The 19,866-nt window shown below is 34.4% G+C and overlaps 2 protein-coding genes across 2 annotated transcripts in view; one reads left to right on the top strand and one right to left on the bottom strand.

Annotated features, from left to right (window-relative positions):
- LOC132749499 (uncharacterized) overlaps nucleotides 1-17,340 on the bottom strand; it is a 32,339-nt gene extending 14,999 nt beyond the window's left edge. Inside the window, exon 1 of the mRNA XM_060739297.1 lies at nucleotides 17,207-17,340. The gene's annotated coding sequence lies outside the window, so the exon portion shown is untranslated. The remainder of the gene's footprint in view (nucleotides 1-17,206) is intronic.
- Nucleotides 1,117-12,954, top strand: LOC132749498 (uncharacterized). Its single transcript, XM_060739273.1, has 6 exons — nucleotides 1,117-1,308; nucleotides 1,905-2,031; nucleotides 4,924-5,396; nucleotides 6,376-6,587; nucleotides 12,167-12,330; nucleotides 12,864-12,954. Coding segments are annotated over exons 1-6 (990 nt in total). The 5' UTR covers nucleotides 1,117-1,295; the 3' UTR covers nucleotides 12,865-12,954.
- Nucleotides 17,341-19,866: the final 2,526 nt, after the last annotated feature.

Below are 19,866 nucleotides of genomic sequence, written 5' to 3'. Positions count from 1 at the left end.
TATGACTGCCGACACAGATTAAATACTTAGCCCATGCAATAAAACATTTCTGGTAGCAGCGGGGATTCTGTCATAAAATTTACCGAAAAAATAATTATTTGGAAGCTGTGGTCATTTTATATGCATTATTGTTTTGATAGCAGACACAATTATTGCAAAATATCTTCAAGATCATAAAAATGTAAATAAAATATCACAATCAAATCACAGATTTACATACGTCTAATTAAACTCCATGTCAAAATGCACTTTACGATTAATAATATGTCAATAATTGACACGATAAATATCCAACATTTTTTACTTGAGCAATAATTAAACATGTGTAATCATTCCTTGACAAAAAGAAATGACAGTTTTTTTTTCTGATATATAAAAAAGAGTGGAAGTCGATTGAGCCTCGGCATTTTTTTGATGATTCGGCAACAACTACAGGTGTGTAAACATCAAAGATTCACAGATTCTTCAGAAGAGCCGACCAGTCATTTGTCAGAGGTCATTTCGTGTGTAAATTTTGTATTTATATTTAACAATGGAAACATTATATTCCTTTTATCTATGGATGCTACTTTTTGCGCGAGTGTTTTTGTGTCTTTTAGCGCTATGGAATTTCAACAATCTGCGATAATTTTCGGGAACTAACAATGAAATATTTTAACGATCCGCCATTCAGAAATTATAGGAGACAAATCTTGCGTGTGTTATTTTTTACAGACCTGTAATAAATTGAGTAATGATCATGCATCCATGAGAACGAAATGTCCTGGTGATCCACTATAATTTTTCCAGTTCGTACGGGAATTTAAAGCAGGATTAGTTTATCACATCGGTAATTTGACCATGCTTGAATTTATGTCTACATAGTCATTTTTTTTATTTCATGTTATGATTACTAGTGAACATGTTTTTTATTGTTTTGACTGTGTTTAACATGTTAGTTTTGCGGATGATGATAGTGTAGCCCAAATTTCCACAATCTGTTACAACGTACTAAGCGTATTAACTTATGTTCAGTAAAAATTATATAAAAAAAAAAAAAGCCTACCTACCGACCCACTCCTTATAACTCTGGGTCGGCAATAGCAAACATATATATTATTAAGGATGGCCTTGAATTCGATACCAATGAAATAGCCGTCGTATCTGAAAAATGGCTTGTCAAGGAAAGTGGCACAGACAGTTCCGATGATACCGTTCTTTGGCCCCCTGTCAAAACATCAGTCAAACTAGGTTTGGCATTAAAACAACATGCCGAGCCAGACAACACCTGGGTGTCCTGTAGAATTATAAGGACAATGTACACTACTGGTAAATATAAACATAATTTTGTACATGTACCTAATTGAATAAATATAAATAATTAAAAGATATAAATAGATTATTCTAGAGAGAAAGACCTTCACCAAAAAACCCCAATCTGTTCCCTTCCTTTGAGGGTTTATGTATAGATGTGATATTTCTATTTTTAAAAATTATGTTATCTTGTCAGAACTCTGATAGGAGATTCCTTTTTTAAGTTATTAGCGGTAGCTGCCAATGAGGCAGATCAATTATTTTTGATAAGGCGTAAAATAAAAATATTTTTGTTTGGGGTAACCTAACCCTACCTAGCAAAAGGTGCCGACCCTAACAGTTTTTTCACATCTCTTTGGAAAAATAGTCATTGGCAATTTAGACCCATTCATGTAACAAAAGTTAGGTTAAAAAAAACAAAAACACCTACCTACCCTACCTAGTTATTTTGGAGATGTTACCCTAAACAAACATAATTTTTATGTGGCCTAAAGCATTGGTGGAAAGTTGGAAACCATGGACTTATTGCATTAGGAGGGTATTGCTTAGTGAAAGCACTACTTTACCAATTGATTGAATTTGATACAAATTGACTTATACAAATGATTCAGATTTGTTGCAAAAAGCGCTAAGGAAGGCAAAGGAGGCAGAGGATGAGTCTGACATTCTTACTGATATATGCACAGATAGTACTCTAACCACTTCAACACCAAAAAAGGGGAATAAAAGGAAGCATAGGTATTTGAGTTTAATGATACATTTATGTCTGTAGAAAGAAAAATAGGGGGAAATCTGTTAAAATCGTGAATGTTTTAAAAATGTGTCTTTGTAGTCATATCATGTTTACCACAACTTGAAAACCCTTCTTTCATGATTATAAATAATGGTTTCAGTGTCTATTCTAGGAATTGAAAAATAGGGGTGATTTTCCCCCCTCTATTTCAAAAAAGGGGGCGATTTTCAAAATCAAGGGGTGCCAATATAAACTGCCAATGTTAAGTCATCTGCATTAAGTTTACACTGAGGCGTTCAACCGATGAAATAATTAAACAATAATATTTATTTAAGGCAGCAGAAGTTGTCCCCCCTTAATTTTTAAACGAAAACATATTATTACAGAACTGCCGCGATTGATTATAAAGGGAATGGCAATACAAATAATCAGCCTATCTTTCACGTCTAGATCGTAGCCAAGCTAGGAATTGCCTCATTTTTCTTGATTATTTACTACACTAAAATGGCGCCCAACTGTCAGACCTAGCACACCAGTTCTGGTCGATACGGAACATTCCGTTAATTTCCGTCAACTCGCGTAACCAATACCATACGGTACTTAATTATTATAATTAGCTTACAGTTACCTCCCTTCGGTTTTCGGTGTAAATGTAAACAAAACAACCAAATATAATGTGGGATGGAAGTTTTACGGTTTTTAACCAGGTTTTCAATTTTGAAAATCCTGGTTATTAGATTGGGGTATGGCGGGCGGATGGGCGGATGGGCGGGCGTCAAACGAAATTGTGTCCGCTCTGTAACTCTTCAACCCTTTGAAGAATTTTGATGAAACTTCAGACAAATGTTTACCACATCAAGATGACGTGCAGAACGCATGTTCCGCATGGCTGGCTCCAAGGTCAAGGTCACAGTGACATTAACATTGAAAATCCTGTCCGCTCTGTAACTCTTCAACCCTTTGAAGAATTTTGATGAAACTTCAGACAAATGTTTACCACATCAAGATGACGTGCAGAACGCATGTTCCGCATGGCTGGCTCCAAGGTCAAGGTCACAGTGACATAAACATTGAAAATCCTGTCCGCTCTGTAACTCTTCAACCCTTTGAAGAATTTTGATGAAACTTCAGACAAATGTTTACCACATCAAGATGACGTGCAGAACGCATGTTCCGCATGGCTGGCTCCAAGGTCAAGGTCACAGTGACATTAACATTTGAAAATCCTGTCCGCTCTGTAACTCTTCAACCCTTTGAAGAATTTTGATGAAACTTCAGACAAATGTTTACCACATCAAGATGACGTGCAGAACGCATGTTCCGCATGGCTGGCTCCAAGGTCAAGGTCACAGTGACATTAACATTGAAAATCCTGTCCGCTCTGTAAACTCTTCAACCTTTGAAGAATTTTGATGAAACTTCAGACAAATGTTTACCACATCAAGATGACGTGCAGAACGCATGTTCCGCATGGCTGGCTCCAAGGTCAAGGTCACAGTGACATTAACATTGAAAATCCTGTTTACATGATTTTAACTTGATTTGGCAGTCAAAGGTCATATCATCTTTGGAGGTAATTTAAAAAAGATATGATATATTATTTCATGTCTACTTTGTAACTTGTTTTTCATTATACAGAATTATCAATATAATTATAGTGAACAAATTCTTCTGTGCTGAACTCGTCCTACATTTCTCAACGGATTTTGTTCAAACTTTCACATAAGCTTTGTCATCAAGCACCCTGGCACATATTGTCGGGGTTTTGTGATTGGATAGTTTTTGACCTAATTATGGCCCTTTGTTTTTTTCCTTATACATAATATTATAGTGAACACTTCTTCAGTGGCAATTCCTCCTACATTATTCATGTTTTACATTGCACATAGTTACATTGTTTGTTGCTTGTATTTGTATTTCAAATACAACATATTTATCTACAATGGTGATAATTGAAAACCTGGTTTCATGGCATTGCCATGTTTCTTGTTTTTACTTTTTTTATAGATGCGCGATTTTCACATACATGATTTTGAATTGTGCGCGATCTCTGAAATACTAGCGTGAATCGCGCAATCGCGCGTCCTAGAATAGACACTGTGGTTTATACAAAGAGTAGGGGTGTAACAATACAGCAAAAACCGTATTGCAATATATTGCCATTTTGCTGAAGCGTATTGCAATATATTGCAATACGTATTGTCTTGTATATGTTTTTATGTAAAGATGGAGTAACATTTATATATTATTATTATATGTATATATTTTTAGTAGAAACTTAATAAAAATGTAAGGAATAAATAGAAAGTAAAGTGTCACACAATTTGATAAACAAAACTAGTTGCGTGTGACCTTTCACATCTGGGCCGCTTATGTAAATTATGCGGCCGCTTATTGACTTTTAAGTGTACTAGTTGTCGGATACTTTTATCTTACGTTGACGCCAACAAAATTGGCCAATTAAAGATTTTATGTGAAATTTGTACAAAATTAGAAGGCAATTAATTGAAAATTATGATTTTTTATAAAATACCGGTTTTCCAAAAATCGTACCGCGGTACGAAATTTATTTTTTCATATTGCAATATATCGGTATACCGGTAAACCGTTACACCCTTAACAAAGAGTATAGCATATATTTAAATATTTGTGAACTTAATTGAAAATAAGATGTTTCATTAATTTAAACAGCATATTTTTCAATTTCTCCTGACATAAAACAAAGTATACATGTTAATAACAGTTTATTGATTTACCTTTTTTCATATGATATTTCAAACATTAAGACCTATAACTTAAAGTTAAATGTTTATTTTATCATCTTAAGTACATGTGTAGTTGAATTTGACATTGAAATTATATATATATATATGTTACCCTTTTTGTTAAAACTGAAGGCCAAACCCACGATTCATGGATTCAGAATCAGAGAAAGAGAGTGAAGGTGATTACCCAACTCCGCCAAAAAAAATTCCTGAAGCTCGAAAAGTTACACCACAATTTCGGGCTTCATTAAGGCCACAACCTAAAGTGTCTCTAAGTTCACAACCTCCAAAGTCTGCAAGTCCTCACCCTCAGGAGTCTTCAAGGCCACAACCTCAGGCTACACCAAGACTGCAACCTCATGAGTCTTCAAGGCTGCAAACTCCGGTGTGTACAACGACGCAACCTCAGGAGTCACGAAAGCCTCACCAGGTGTCACTAGGGCCACAACCTCAGGCGTCACGAAAGCCTCATCAGGTGTCACTAGGGCCACAACCTCAGGCGTCACGAAAGCCTCATCAGGTGTCACTAGGTCCACAACCTCAGGCGTCTCCAAAATCATCATCATCGACATCTAGCTCAGACCAAGCTCAGAATATTCTCTCGGGTAGAAATTTTTTGTTCTTTAATCAGTAAAAGTTGCTAATTTAATTTGAAAACATGCTTTTAAATTAAATATAAATCATAAAATGTATATCACATTTAAGGCCCCCACGATTACACGTTTAAACGGAGTCGTTTGATTTTCATTCATAAACGTTTACTATATTGTTTACCGTTTAATCAAAATGACTATATTGTCTTACAAAATTTCTTAATAATTGCCTGTAATCATGAATTTTATCACATCTAGTGGTTTATTCCAAAGTAAACAAACGGAAAATGGGTGTTTACAACCCTTTACACATCATTATGGGGTTACAATGCAAAAAATGTGTGCTGACTCAATCGTGATGAGCCCTGTACATTCTTTATTAGTACATGTATTAAAAATAGAAAGAAAGACATCATTTGGCGACTCAAATACATGGTGTGTATAGTACATAAAGGTACCACCGTTTAAACGGTATCGTTTCAGTTCTTAGCAATCGTGTAAACGTTTACAAAAAATTGTAAACGTGGGAGCCTTAATCACATTTTCTTTATTTAAAAGTATTTACAGTCAGGACTCGATACAACAACACTGTAAATGTATTATTGCATTAGAGAACAATAAATGTATAAAATAGTAAAAAGTAATCTTGAATACTTAAGTGCCCCTTAAAGTTTGTTTACACTTAAAGTAATATATCTGTATTTTTACTGGAAAATATGGAATTAGTTATCACAGAAATACAGAATTAAATTCTGTGTTTCAATGTTTAATATTATAACTGGTTTAATTACATCAATACCTTTAATCTACTAATTAGTAATAAATCAGTGTTGTTTAACTTTAAGCACTAATTCAGAATGATCGTTAAACAAGTCATGTAAAAAAAATTTAAGCCAGACATTATTTGTCTAAAATCCTATTTGATTAATCATTATAATGGTTGTTGTCTCCCTTGATTGCTTTTTATTTTCAATTCTATTTGGTGTTTCAGGTCGTGATGTAGTAATACTCAGAACCCTGGAAGACATAAAACAGGGTCAACGCGAAATGATGGCAATGATTTCTGGGCTGGTGAAACGACTTGATGGTTGTGGGGAGAAAAACACAGATGTTCCAGATGGAGTTTATCTTCCAATATCAACAGAGGAACAACTCAACCATACGGAAGAAATCCTTAATGAGCCAGGCTCCATGAAAATGATGGTATAAACAAATTTTTATCTAGTTTAGAAAGCATGAAGCCTAAATGAAATTTTCTGAGGTCATTTAACCCTTTCACTGCCATAGGGACGGCTTAAGCCGTTCCTGTTATTTTCGGCATATTTGCCATATAGACGGCTTTAGCCGTTTCTTTATTAATAATAGTAATAATTATAAATCAATAATAATAATAATAATAATAAATATAAAGAAAATTATACCATCGACAATAATTATTATTATACTAACGGATTTGGAAACATATAATTATTATAATACTAATTTCAAATAATGATAATTATATTAATTAATAATAAAGTAATTTCTTAGAAAACCCTCTGGCAAATAGGTGATCAATAAAACAATAACCCTCTGGCAGCGAAAGGGTTAAGGTAGAATACCTGCCATGCAACCATGTTGGTTTGTTGCCAGGAACAAATGCGGCTAATTGCATAAACAAATATGATGTTGCAAGGACCAACTAACAATGTCGTTATTAAGACATGGTCACCATGTCACAATTTTGGCAAACCAGCAGAATGTTTGGCCCAGTTGTTCAAAACTAACATTAAGGATTTAACGCTTACTATCAGCGTTAACTACTTGCGCTTAGGCGTTAAAATCAACGTTAGTTAACGACAATTTGTAACGTTGGTCAGACCAGCATTAAGTTGACATTAACTTTTTGTTAGCTCACCTGTCACAAAGTGACAGGGTGAGCTTTTGTGATCGCTTTTCGTCCGGCGTCCGTCCGTCCGTCGTCCTTCCGTCTGTCCGTCCGTCCGTAAACTTTTGCTTTAAATGACATCTCCTCATAAACCACTGAGCCAATTTCATCCAAACTTCACAGGAATGTTCCTTTGGTGGTCACCTTTAAAAATTGTTCAAAGAATTTAATTCCATGCAGAACTCTGGTTGCCATGGCAACCAAAAGAAAAAACTTTAAATATCTTCTTTTAAAAAACCATAAGAGCTAGAGCTTAGATATTTGGCATGAAACATCTTCTAGTGAGTGTCTACCAAGTTTGTTCAAATAAAAGCCCTGGGGTCAAAATTGGCCCCGCCCCAGGGGGTCATTGATTTTCCCTATATGCATATAGTAAAAACTTAAAAAATCTTCTTTTAAAGAACCGTAAGAGCTAGAGCTTAGATATTTGGCATGAAACATCTTCTAGTGAATGTCTACCAAGTTTGTTCAAATAAAAGCCCTGGGGTCAAAATTGGCCCCGACCCAGGGGGTCATTGATTTTCCCTATATGCATATAGTAAAAACTTAAAAAATCTTCTTTTAAAGAACCGTAAGAGCTAGAGCTAAGATATTAAGCATGAAACATCTTCTAGTGAGTGTCTACCAAGTTTGTTCAAATTAAAGCCCTGGGGTCAAAATTGGCCCAGCCCCGGGGGTCATTGATTTTCCCTATATGCATATAGTAAAAACTTAAAAAATCTTCTTTTAAAGAACCATAAGAGCTAGAGCTTAGATTTTTGGCATGAAACATCTTCTAGTGAATGTCTACCAAGTTTGTTCAAATAAAAGCCCTGGGGTCAAAATTGACCCTGCCCCAGGGGGTCATAGATTTTCCCTATATGCATATAGTAAAAACTTAAAAAATCTTCTTTTAAAGAACCCAAAGAGCTAGAGCTAAGATATTTAGCATGAAACATCTTCTAATGAGTGTCTACCAAGTTTGTTCAAATAAAAGCTCTGGGGTCAAAACTGGCCCTGCCCCAGGGGGTCATTGATTTTCCCCTTTATGCATATAGTAAAAACTTAAAAAATCTTCGTTTAAAGAACTCAAAGAGCTAGAGCTAGGATATTTAATATGAAACATGTTCTAATGGGTGTCTACCAAGTTTGTTCAAATAAAAGCCCTGGGGTCAAAACTGGCCCCGCCCGGGGGGGGGGTCATTGATTTTCCCTATATGTGTATAGCAAAAACTTAAAAATCTTCTTTGGAAAAACCCAAATAGCTAGAGTTTAGATATTAAGCATGAAACATCTTTAAGTAAATATCTACAAAGTTTGTTAAAATAAACGCCCGGGGGTCAAAACTGGCCCTGCCCCAGGGGTGACATTGTTTTAAACTAGATGTGTATAGTAAAAACTTTAAAAATCTTCTTTTAAAAAGCCAATGAGCTAGAACTTAGATGTTTAGCATGAAACATCTTCTTATGGGTGTCTACCAAGTCTGTTCAAATAAACAAATAAAAGCCCTTGGGTAAAAATTGGCCCGGGGGTGGGGGGCCTATATACAGGTGAGCGACCTCAGGGCCATCATGGCCCTCTTGTTAACATCAACACTGGTTTTCTAGTTTTTTCTTCAATTTAAATGATAAGCTTACCTTTGTGTCTTTCAAGTCTTTTTTCATTTTCTACCTGATTTTTACATTTGTTGATTTCATTGGCGGCAACAGGGCAACATATGTGATTGTTACCAGTGTTGCAGTCAATATTTGTTATATTTTTTAACATAAAAAATACACAAACATTTGGCAAAAATTACGTTTCATAATTCTAGATCCACCAATACATTTTTACTTTTCAAACAGACCTAAATAGTAACCAGAAAATGAAAAGGACAGGCAATTAAAATAAATTGACAATAAAGGGCATACTGAGTATTCTTGCCTCCAAAGCCTACACAAATGATATTCCTACTTCTGATTTTTAGCTCGACTATACGAAGTATATGGAGAGCTGTCCTACTCGCCCCGGCGTCCGCGTCCAGATTTCAGATTAAAGTTTTGGTGCAGTAAAATATTTTTCACTATAACTTTGTCATTTCTTAAGGTATCAACTTCAAACTTCAAATATATGTTCCTTATCATCAACCACATCTTTATGTGACAAGGTTCATAACTCCAGCACCAATATTTTCAGATTTATCTCAACTTAAATTTTCCTTAAAAAATACTATTTTTTACTGTTACTTCTTTATTTCTAAACGGGATCAACCTCATACTTCAAATATATATGTACCTTATCATCAATCCCCATCTTATGTGACAAGGTTCATAACTTTAGCACCAATATTTTCAGATTTATCTCCCTTGAACTTAGAATTTTCTTTAGAAAAATATTATTTTTTTTACTTTAACTTATTTATTTCTAAAGGGATCAACTTCATACTTCAAATAAATGTACCTTATCATCATCCACATCTTATGTGATAAGGTTTCATAACTCTAGCACCAATATTGCAAGAATTATCTCCCCATCACCTTAGATTAGATTTTTACTAGAAAAATGTTATTTTTTTAACTATATATAACTTTTTTTAGTTTTAAAGATATCTACCTCAAACTTCAAATACTTATTCCTTATAATCCATTATATTTTATGTGACAATGTTCATAACTCTTGAAGTAATTTTTACAGATTTATTTCTCTTTGAACTTAGGGTTTTCTTTAAGAAATATTATAACTTTGTTACTTTTTAAGGTATCTACTTCAAACTTCAAATATATACTTCTTATCATTACATACATGTTGTGTGACAAGGTTCATAACTCTACATAATTGATTTTCTTTCATAGTTTTGTCCTCCTTACTGCGTCCAGTATTTTATTAGTCGAGCTTGGCTGTCTCCTGTGACAGCTCTTGTTTGTTTTGTTTTTTTCATTGTTGACAGCTGCCACAGCCAAGGTCTTTTGTGATTTAGGTAAACTGTATTTCAAGAAAAATGTTTGTCATATCGGTTTACAAGAAACGGTTGTACTAGTAGCATTTATCTGCCCATTTTTGCTGTGCTTGTATGTAGTCTTTTCAGTAAGTTTTTTTTACATTAGATTTATTTGTGGAAGAAAAGTAGGAAGATTCTAATTACTTTTTCTGACTTAGACATGCTTTGGCACAGTCTATCAACTCAACATATTTTTATTTCTCAACATATTTTGACTGCCTGTTGTAGAGGTCTTCTGCTGTAATTAACTTTTTGCTATTTAGGAAGTTAGTTCCTTTTTGGTATTTAGTCAACAACTTTAATTTTGTTTATTTTTCAAGATTGGAAAATCAAAATTTTATAAATATCATGTAATATGGCATATGATGGATGCAAAATAAGAAAAGGCAAAGTTAATTGGCACCTTTTACGATACCAATGCAGTTATTGATTGTTTCTATGCAGGAGCTGTGTAGTGTGTTCATAGATTATTTACTGAGTGAATTTTTTTTAACGTACATAATGTACATTTGTAGATTCTACTAGGCTTTCACTTAAATGAATATTTATTTCACATTGACCTCATGACAGCAAAAGCATTAAAATAATTTTGAATTGTAAAATATGCTTCGTCAAGTTAGCTTACCGTTGATACTAACGCTAACTTTTAAGGGTTACATCAGCGTTAACTAACACTTATGTCGACACAGCTTCCAAAAACCCACTAACGTTGACAGCGTTAGCAAGCGTTGACGCTGATGATTTAACGCTTACACATAAGTGTAACATAAGTAACTAAACGATAGTTTTGAACAACCCAGGGCCAAAAAACTCTTCTTTGTAGAGGCTGAATATAGGCTGCTTCCCCAACCAAACTAGCCTTTTTTTTTCCCCCAGTTTGGTCCTCAAAATTCCCAAGTCTTTTGTAATTTCCCATAGAATTTAGAACAAAATTAAATGATGGTGTTGAATTAAGGTCTTTAACTGCCTTTATTAGTATTTCCCAGTGCTTTATGCTTTCTATTTTGAAGAAGTTGTTAAAAGTTTGTGTTAAATTTGAGACCCCTTTTCCCAAAGTTTTCCTAAATCACGCAAATTTTCCCCAAGAAAAAGGCTGAGGCACCTTCCCCCAAAATGGAGTTTTGGCCCTGCAACCGCTAAGCTAATTTAGATTCACTATGGTACTCATTACAGCAATTCTACTTTAAAAGAGCAAACAACAAACTTTATGCTGTACAGTTGTTAAAACAGCCGTAAAATAACAGTTCTGTTTTTCTGTGACTATATCATTGACTATTTGATAAGCATTCTTATAAGTCTTCACAACATTAAAAATAATTATATTTTAAAGAACTGATTCTATTGCTGCAGTGATGTTTTTGTAAATAAGGGCTGTTACCTGTGTGCCCCAACATTTAGAGAATTTAGGCATGATAAATCACAATCATTGAAAAAATGTGACAGTTTGTTTTTATTCTTTGGTGTGCTATTTCTCCCAAACACTGTAATTTGTTTGTTTAAGTTATTGATTCTTTTTTAATGATATGCTAGATTACTTTTAGAGTTCAATGTAAATTTAATTAGAGAGGGAAAGTTTTTCACACAGTTTTGCCCCCCCCCCCCCACACCCCCCCCCCCACCCCCCCCCCCCCCCCCCCCCCCCCCCCCCCCCCCCCCCCCCCCCCCCCCCCCCCCCCCCCCCCCCCCCCCCCCCCCCCCCCCCCCCCCCCGCCCCCCCCCCCCCCCGCCCCCCCCCCCCCCCCCCCCCCCCCCCCCCCCCCCCCCCCCCCCCCCCCAAAAAAAAAAAAAAAAAAATCGAGCTGCAACCTGTTACCAACAAAATAAAATTTACTTAAGTGCCCCACATAGCACTGTAAAAATCCTATTTTATGAATACATATTGCAATTGCTTTCTTGCAGGTCAGCTATTTCTCTAGTTATTGGGGTGGATCTTCAGTCAAAATGATGACTAAGCGAATCATGAAGGAAGCCCTTCACAACAGCCTTGCTGTGCATTACAATTGGACGGGAGCCAAAGGAAAGATGTCATTATGGGTCACTGAAACTGAGTTCTGCAGTTCTTAGTAAGATATTTTTGTTGTTTACTTAATTTTCAGTTTTCATGCAAACTGATTTGCTCAAAGTCCTTGGACAAGCTAACATGAAAAAGCTGAAAATGTGCATTTACAAAGGAGTACATGCTGTTAAACGCTACTTTCTTAATGCTTCAGCTTCGCCAAAACGTGCTGTAAAAATTGATGTGACCAGTCACACACACTAAAAAGCTTTTTGTTTACAATATAAACTTAAAATGCGGAGAAAACTGCTATATTGTATTTTTGTATAATTTTAAAGAGACAAAATTAATTATTTCAGAAGCATTTTGAATAAACGTTTTTATGGGTTTAACATTTGCTGAGACCCTAGGGGTTATGTAAGCACCCTTGTGCCACATGCTTGGGCGCTAACATACCTTCAGGTATAGCAAATGTCAAAGCCACCCAAAATATGAATTATTCAGTATTCATATGTTTAACAATCCAATTTTGATGGTTAACCTTAAACTTGGCTACACTAACAATTCATATTTTAGAAATTCTCTCTTTATTTTTAATAGGGGCTGTACAGAGAAACTTTCCACAGGCAAATGGACATGATATTTGAGTTCTTTATCAAAGATTGGCTTAGAAATGCATCAGACAGAGATGGGCAGGAAGGATAAGAAGAAACCAAGCTTGGCCACCAAAATGTTGACAATCAGGCATAAACACAACAAAGTTGTAACAGACATTTTAGTGACTTAGAAACCAGAAGATGTAACTGGCATTTGGAGCTGAGCAGCTGGACAATATGACACTGTTTTATTGGATTAACAAAATGAATTGTTGATGTATATGTTTTCAATTTGAAATATTTTTCATAAAATAAGGGGTAAAAAACAAAAGAGTAAGAGAGGCAGAGAGTATTTGTTGGACGATGGGGATTTGAACCGCAACGAGGTGTTATGGTGATTGTAAAAAAAAGCTTGTTACCGACCTGACGCTTATGGAGGAATGTTAGAGGCACTGTGGCCTAAATTAAAACTATATACCACATGAGTTACGCAGTAAAGATGTACTACCTAGTAAAATTTTGAAATGCAAAAAACGGGTTTGAACGACATATTGCATTGAATTTACGTTAACAATATTTTTCATGCCAGTTATCTAATATTAAGCTTACTGAACAGGTGGATGGATAGCAAAAGTATTGGGCTTATTGACACTTTTTTTTTTTTTTTTCTTGTAAATTCTTTAAACGGTGGTTAGTACTTTAAAGGTTTTTATAGATAGAGGCAAATAAATATGTGTTACGCGCTCAAAAGTAAGTCTGTTTAACTGTAACCTCTTCCAACTCTATTTTATCGGTTGAGTGCAATTTATTTTTAACATATAAAACTGGTGTAAGGATAAAAACATCATCAAGTCGTTAAAAATAAAGAACAACATTTCTGATTGCAGTTTTGTTCACCAAAAAGCATTGTTTTACATCTAATGATATGGTTTCCAGGTAAGTTTTCACAGTCAATTAGGATTATATCACTAGAATAATCCTCTACGGACCCATTTTTCTGGCCGATGTTTACAGAAAGAGACATATTTTTTCTGTGGCCCTACTGTGCATTAAGTATAGTTTAGTGTCTAACCATATTGTTTAGGTAACTTATTTCATAAAAATGACCCTTGTTTATCACTTTACCCATAAAACATGAGCTTTTGTTGTTAATAGTAGTGACAAATGTGTATCTGTTAACCACTATTTTAATCATTTTCCTTTCTGTTCAGTAACGGACACAAATTAATTGTTATCAAATAATTGTTATCTGCAATTGACAAAATACGATTGTAAAAAGACTGATAAAACAAGTGTTTCAACTTTTTTCCCTACAAAACATATGCTTACATCATTGGTGCAGATAGGTCTTGGTAGTTGGGTGGCCGTGTGGCAGCGTGGTATAACATTTAATGTTCAAGATTGTGGTTGCCTTATGTTTTTCAACATTTACTATTCTGACTTTATGAAACTTTAAATAAGGATAGGTTTTATAAGTGTGGAAGTACACGACACATTACTTTGTGCTGAATGTTTGCTTTATTCCACTTTCTTGTTTGCCACCTTTTTATTTAGTTATTGCAATTTTCATAGGCTTAGATAGGAGACATTGAAAGTGCTGTGTGTGCAAGAACAATAGGTTTGTTGTTGTTTGGCTTATGTTGAGTATTGATTTGTGTAACTTCCTGTTAAGATACATGTTTATGTGTAAAAGCTTGATGTTAAAAGCTTTGTCTGCAGCTTTTATTTAGTTACTACTGTGAAAGAAATTATTACAATTTCATAGGCTTGATAGGAGACATTGAAAGTGCTGTGTGCAAGAACAATGAGTTTTGTTGTTTGCTATTTGAGCATTGCATTTTTTTGTTAACAGTTTGATGTTGAAAGTTTGCTTTTAATCATATTTTTAACATTTATTGAATTTTAATGAATATTCATGCAATGATAGAAGACCTTAAAATATTGCATGATATTTTAAAAACCCTTTTTTGTACAGTTTTTTTAATTATTGTCCTTTTTAATGTATAACTCTTAACACCATATACTGCCTATGAGTTCATTTTAGCTTCAGCTGATAATGGTTTATATTGCGGGGGAGTGATGATTATTTCTTGCTTATTTTTTTTTTATTAAATTGCCTTGGTTTAATTGTGTATTTGCCTGATATTTTTCAATAGCTATCATCCAAAATTTAAGAAACTTCAAATAAAGATAGTAGTTTATATAAGACTCATTATTCATTCTTGTGCAACTTTTGAAATATTTCCCTTAAATTTTAAATAAATATGTAGCGATGATAACCAGTTGTTCACATTATTTATGACCCGTTAATTACAACAGTTGAAAATATAAACTTGGTTTTCCAGTTTGTGTTAAAAATCTGTATACAATGGGTATACAATGGCCATGTTACTTTGTTTGCACCTTTATTTAGTTATTGCAATTTCATAGGCTTGATAGGAGACATTGAAAGTGCTGTGTGCAAGAACAATAGGTTTTGTTGTTTGCTATTTGAGCATTGCATTTTGTGTAACTTCCTTGTTAAGATACATGTTTATGTTAAAAGCTTTGTCTGCAGCTTTATTTAGTTACTACTTGAAAGAAATTATTACAATTTCATAGGCTTGATAGGAGACATTGAAAGTGCTGTGTGCAAGAACATTGAGTTTTGTTGTTTGCTAGAGTAGAAATGTATTTTGTAAGACCAAACAAAATCTATTTTGCCTTTTTGTACATATGAAACTGTCACTTTTAAAGAAAACTCACATGTATTAAAATTGTCATAGCAAATAAAGTCACCAATATGTTCTCCTTGGTGTCAGTGAAAACATTTAAACTTGTGGTTTATGCAAGATTAAATAAATATGTTGATTATGTATTTCGTTATTTTATTATTCTTCTGATCTATTAGTGTAGATTGAATATTTTGCCAAAGAAATAAATTTTTACTAATATTTGACTGATATATAGGGACCAACGAATACTAAATTAAACGACATCCGACTGTTATTATCCGATGAACAAAATGATAACGGCCCAAGATCGGGGCCGATATAGAATGCATGTCGGATAGATATCGGACCAATATATGAATGCAAAATACAATATCGGGCCCGATATTGGACCGATATTATACGTAAACGATATCGGACCTTTATCATCCGATGGGCAAAACGACAACGGCCCGAGATCGTTTACGATATCGGACCGATATAAAAGGCATGTCGGATAGATATCGGACCGATATTAAAATGCTGGCTGGGATTATCATCATTATTATTATCAAAATTTTCTAATCATCATTTCCATCATCATGATGAACTTTTCTATTTAAATTAGATCTATTTTATTATCACCATATTTGTAATCACCACCCTTAATCATCACCATGTTTATTACTATTTTCATTCTCTTATTTCCATACCCATCATTTGTTTTATCATCATTTTATCATCAGCACTTTGGCAATCATTAATACCATCATCGTCAGTTCTATCATCATCAATTCTTTTGTCAACACTTTTGAAATCATCATTCCCATTTTTTATCAAAATGACCTAGAAGTTCACAAACGGCCATATCCCGCTCAAAATTCACGCCAAGAGAGCTATGGACCTTGGACAGTGACCTCAAATTATTATCCCAAGACATGCAGTCTTCACGAAAAACTTTAAAAAGCACAGGACATTCGGGCCAGTAAAATTCAAATCTTACTGGACCCTTGATTTTAGCCGGACCAAATACATACGATAGGTAATAAATTGATGGGTAAAGGAAAACACTTCATCATGATTCCTTGATAATTTTGAAAAAAAAGCATAATACTTCTTGTATTCTGGGCCATATGTTGACAGCTTTGAAAATTCTAGTATAAGGACCAAATGTTTAGGCAAAATTTACTAGCATTGAACATGAACAACGCAATTTGCTTCAAACAAATCACTTTCACACAAAATATTTACTTAACTCAATAATCACAAAATCATAGCTAAATAATGACCATAATAAACAATGGTTTAATTTCTTATAATATTTTCTCATGGCCAAAAATCTACTGGCGCATCGGACCACCAACCTTGCAATAATCACCGGACTGATGCTAAATTTAGTGGCCTCGGACTGGCGTTAATTTCGAAGACTGGACATGTATTAAGTTTCAATGTAGATCCTTACAAATATGGGTTGATCGTAAGCTCCAATGACATACATAAGCTTGCTTTACTTCAGACAAGTTGTTGTTGTTGTTGTTTGGAGTCAGACCTGGTTTATTTTAATAATAATCCTCAACATTGCTTCTTTTGGTTAAGTGACATCATATTTATGTTCGGAACTTCCACTACTTCAAATAAATCTAACTATACCTTATACCTTGTATTTCCTTGAGTAAACGATTCTCTGAAATATTCAGTTAGAAAATCTACATTTGCACAGTCCACTGTAGGTCATTAAATCATAAACATAAAAAATAAATAATATACGAATTAGATCTACAAGTTTCTCGAAATTCACAATAACAAACTAAACATTGATGACGTCAACGTAAACATCTGACGTCACATTAAGGAGCGGTACATATTGGCGCCACTACACAAATAAGGAGAAAAAACGGTGGTAATCTGCCAATATAAACACTGGCTGGTATATACAAGTATATGCAGCCCTCGATAAGTATGGGTAAGAGTTCGTATTAAGACGACCGTAGGGAGTCTTATCGAACTCTTACCCATATAACTGCAAATCGGCTCTTACAACTCGATATCAGATAAAAAATATAGTTCTAAAGTGTCACCTCTTTAATTAAGCATAACATTATTTTTCCCCAGCAGTCACGTACGAACAAGGATGGGGTCCAATTTCGTAATCTGGCATGTAAAACAATGAGTTTTCAACAATACCTAGGATTGTTAATGCAATTCATTCCGGTCATATGAAACAAAAATAATGATTTGCTTACTTTTTCTAGAAAAAATAAACAGTCAGCAATTAATAATTGACATTTTTCTTACAGTAAAAAGGATATCAAAAAGTTACTGTGTTCTCATTTGTCTCTGCGAGCTCAGCTCCACGTGCATTATCTATGTAATAAATTTGAATGTATCCTCACATTGCTATGAACAGTGTTATCAGCCTTTTTAGAAACACCTGACCTGGCTTATTAAAATATGCCACTCACAATTTTCACTATCAGCACTGGTTTCTTCATGAAAAAGCCGAGTAAGAGCCGATTTGCAGTTATGATAATTAAATACGACAATAACGCACTTTATAGGTATTTTCCGTCCTTAATATTATGTTTTCTTTTCATATGATGCTATTTATAACCTCTCACACTATTTAAAGCTATATATAACTTACTCGGCAGTAATTAGTGTAACCGCTTTTTTATGAAGAAACCAACTGGTGCTGATAGTGAAAATTGTAATTGGCATATTTTAATTAGCCAGGTCAGGTGTTTCTAAAAAAAAAAGGCTGATAACACTGTAGCAATGTGAGGATACATTCAAATTTATTACATAGATAATACACGTGGAGCTCAGCTCGCAGAGACTGTAAACGAGTACACAATAACTTTTTGATATCCTTTTAACTCTAAGAAAAATGTCAATTATTAATTGTTGACTGTTTATACATGTATATTCTAGAAAAAGTACGCAAAACATTATTTTGTTTCATATGACAGGAATGAATTGCATTAACAATCCTAGGTATTGTTGAAAACTCATTGTTTTACATGCCAGATTAAGTAATTGGACCCATCCTTGTTCGTACGTGACTGCTGGGGAAAAATAATGTTATGCTTAATTAAAGAGGTGACACTTTCTATATAATTTTATCTGATATCGAGTTGTAAGAGCCGATTTGCAGTTATATGGGTAAGAGTTCGATAAGACTCCCTACGGTCGTCTTAATACGAACTCTTACCCATACATATTTACTGTCTTTGGCTCCTATATTGACACGAATATTTGAATCGGCTCTCAACTCATCCACTATTCCAGCTCTGGTTTCCCAAAACAAGTCAACATTTTTATCAATCCTTATCAATGATGCAGCATTTCCTGAGCGTGGTAAAGTAGCTAGTTCAGGTTATCTAAATAAATGTACGATTATGTGGCTGCGTTAGAATTGGGCGTTCTCATATACAGTAGATAACTGGTACAACCTACGAAAATATCAACTATTCCCCCTAACATGAGGACTATATTTCCGTGTCGTTTTAATACAATAGATAAGAGTGAATCACTTTGTTACCAGATTTTTACGGGCCGCCCCAGCGCGAATGAAGATGATGTTCTAAAAAAACTTAGTATAAAATATGATTTTCTATTAGAAATTGAAGGAAATAATTATATAAGCATCACTTAAAATAACTCGTAACCTGAATAATGTTGATAACTGTTTAATAGCTTTATGCAAACTATTCTGCAGCATGGAATAAAATTCAAGTTTTTGTAGAGATGTGTCATTACTCCTATCCGAGGCAGGCTCTTTGCTAAGCATGCACTCTTAAGGTCGAGGGTCAAGAAGTCCTAAGAACCAAAGATGATGTGACTAACTCAGCAATGGGAATGTTTATTTAAAAAGAAATGCCTTGAGTGAAGTTTGTCGTCGCATCCTACTACCACAAATGTACGATGGGATGTTCCTGAAAGGCAGCCAGTCAATTTGCCGCCGATGAGTGTACATGTAACACCGGACCAGCAAGTTTGAAGATATAATAAACCTTATTACAAACGGAGATCTATGCGTCATCAATTTGCAGGCTGATTATGTCCATACTTATAGACTGTTTCTTTATAGATAACTCAATGTTACTGTCAAACATCTTTTGCAGATGAAAAATTCCATATACATGTATAAGATTTCCTTACCATACATGTATACCAGACAGTGAAAAAAAGGGAGTGCAGATCGTTGAACAAACATTGCACATCCAAAATAGATAGAATTTTCAGTACAACATTTTATTGTGCTTTGCTTACTTACATATGCCGAAAATTGAAACATTAAAAGCGTGTTTGTACATA

This window comes from Ruditapes philippinarum, unplaced genomic scaffold (assembly GCF_026571515.1).
Source record: "Ruditapes philippinarum isolate M1 unplaced genomic scaffold, ASM2657151v2 ctg3169_1_1_1_1, whole genome shotgun sequence".
NCBI lineage: Eukaryota > Metazoa > Mollusca > Bivalvia > Venerida > Veneridae > Ruditapes > Ruditapes philippinarum.
This window is presented reverse-complemented; position numbering and strand designations above follow the sequence as displayed.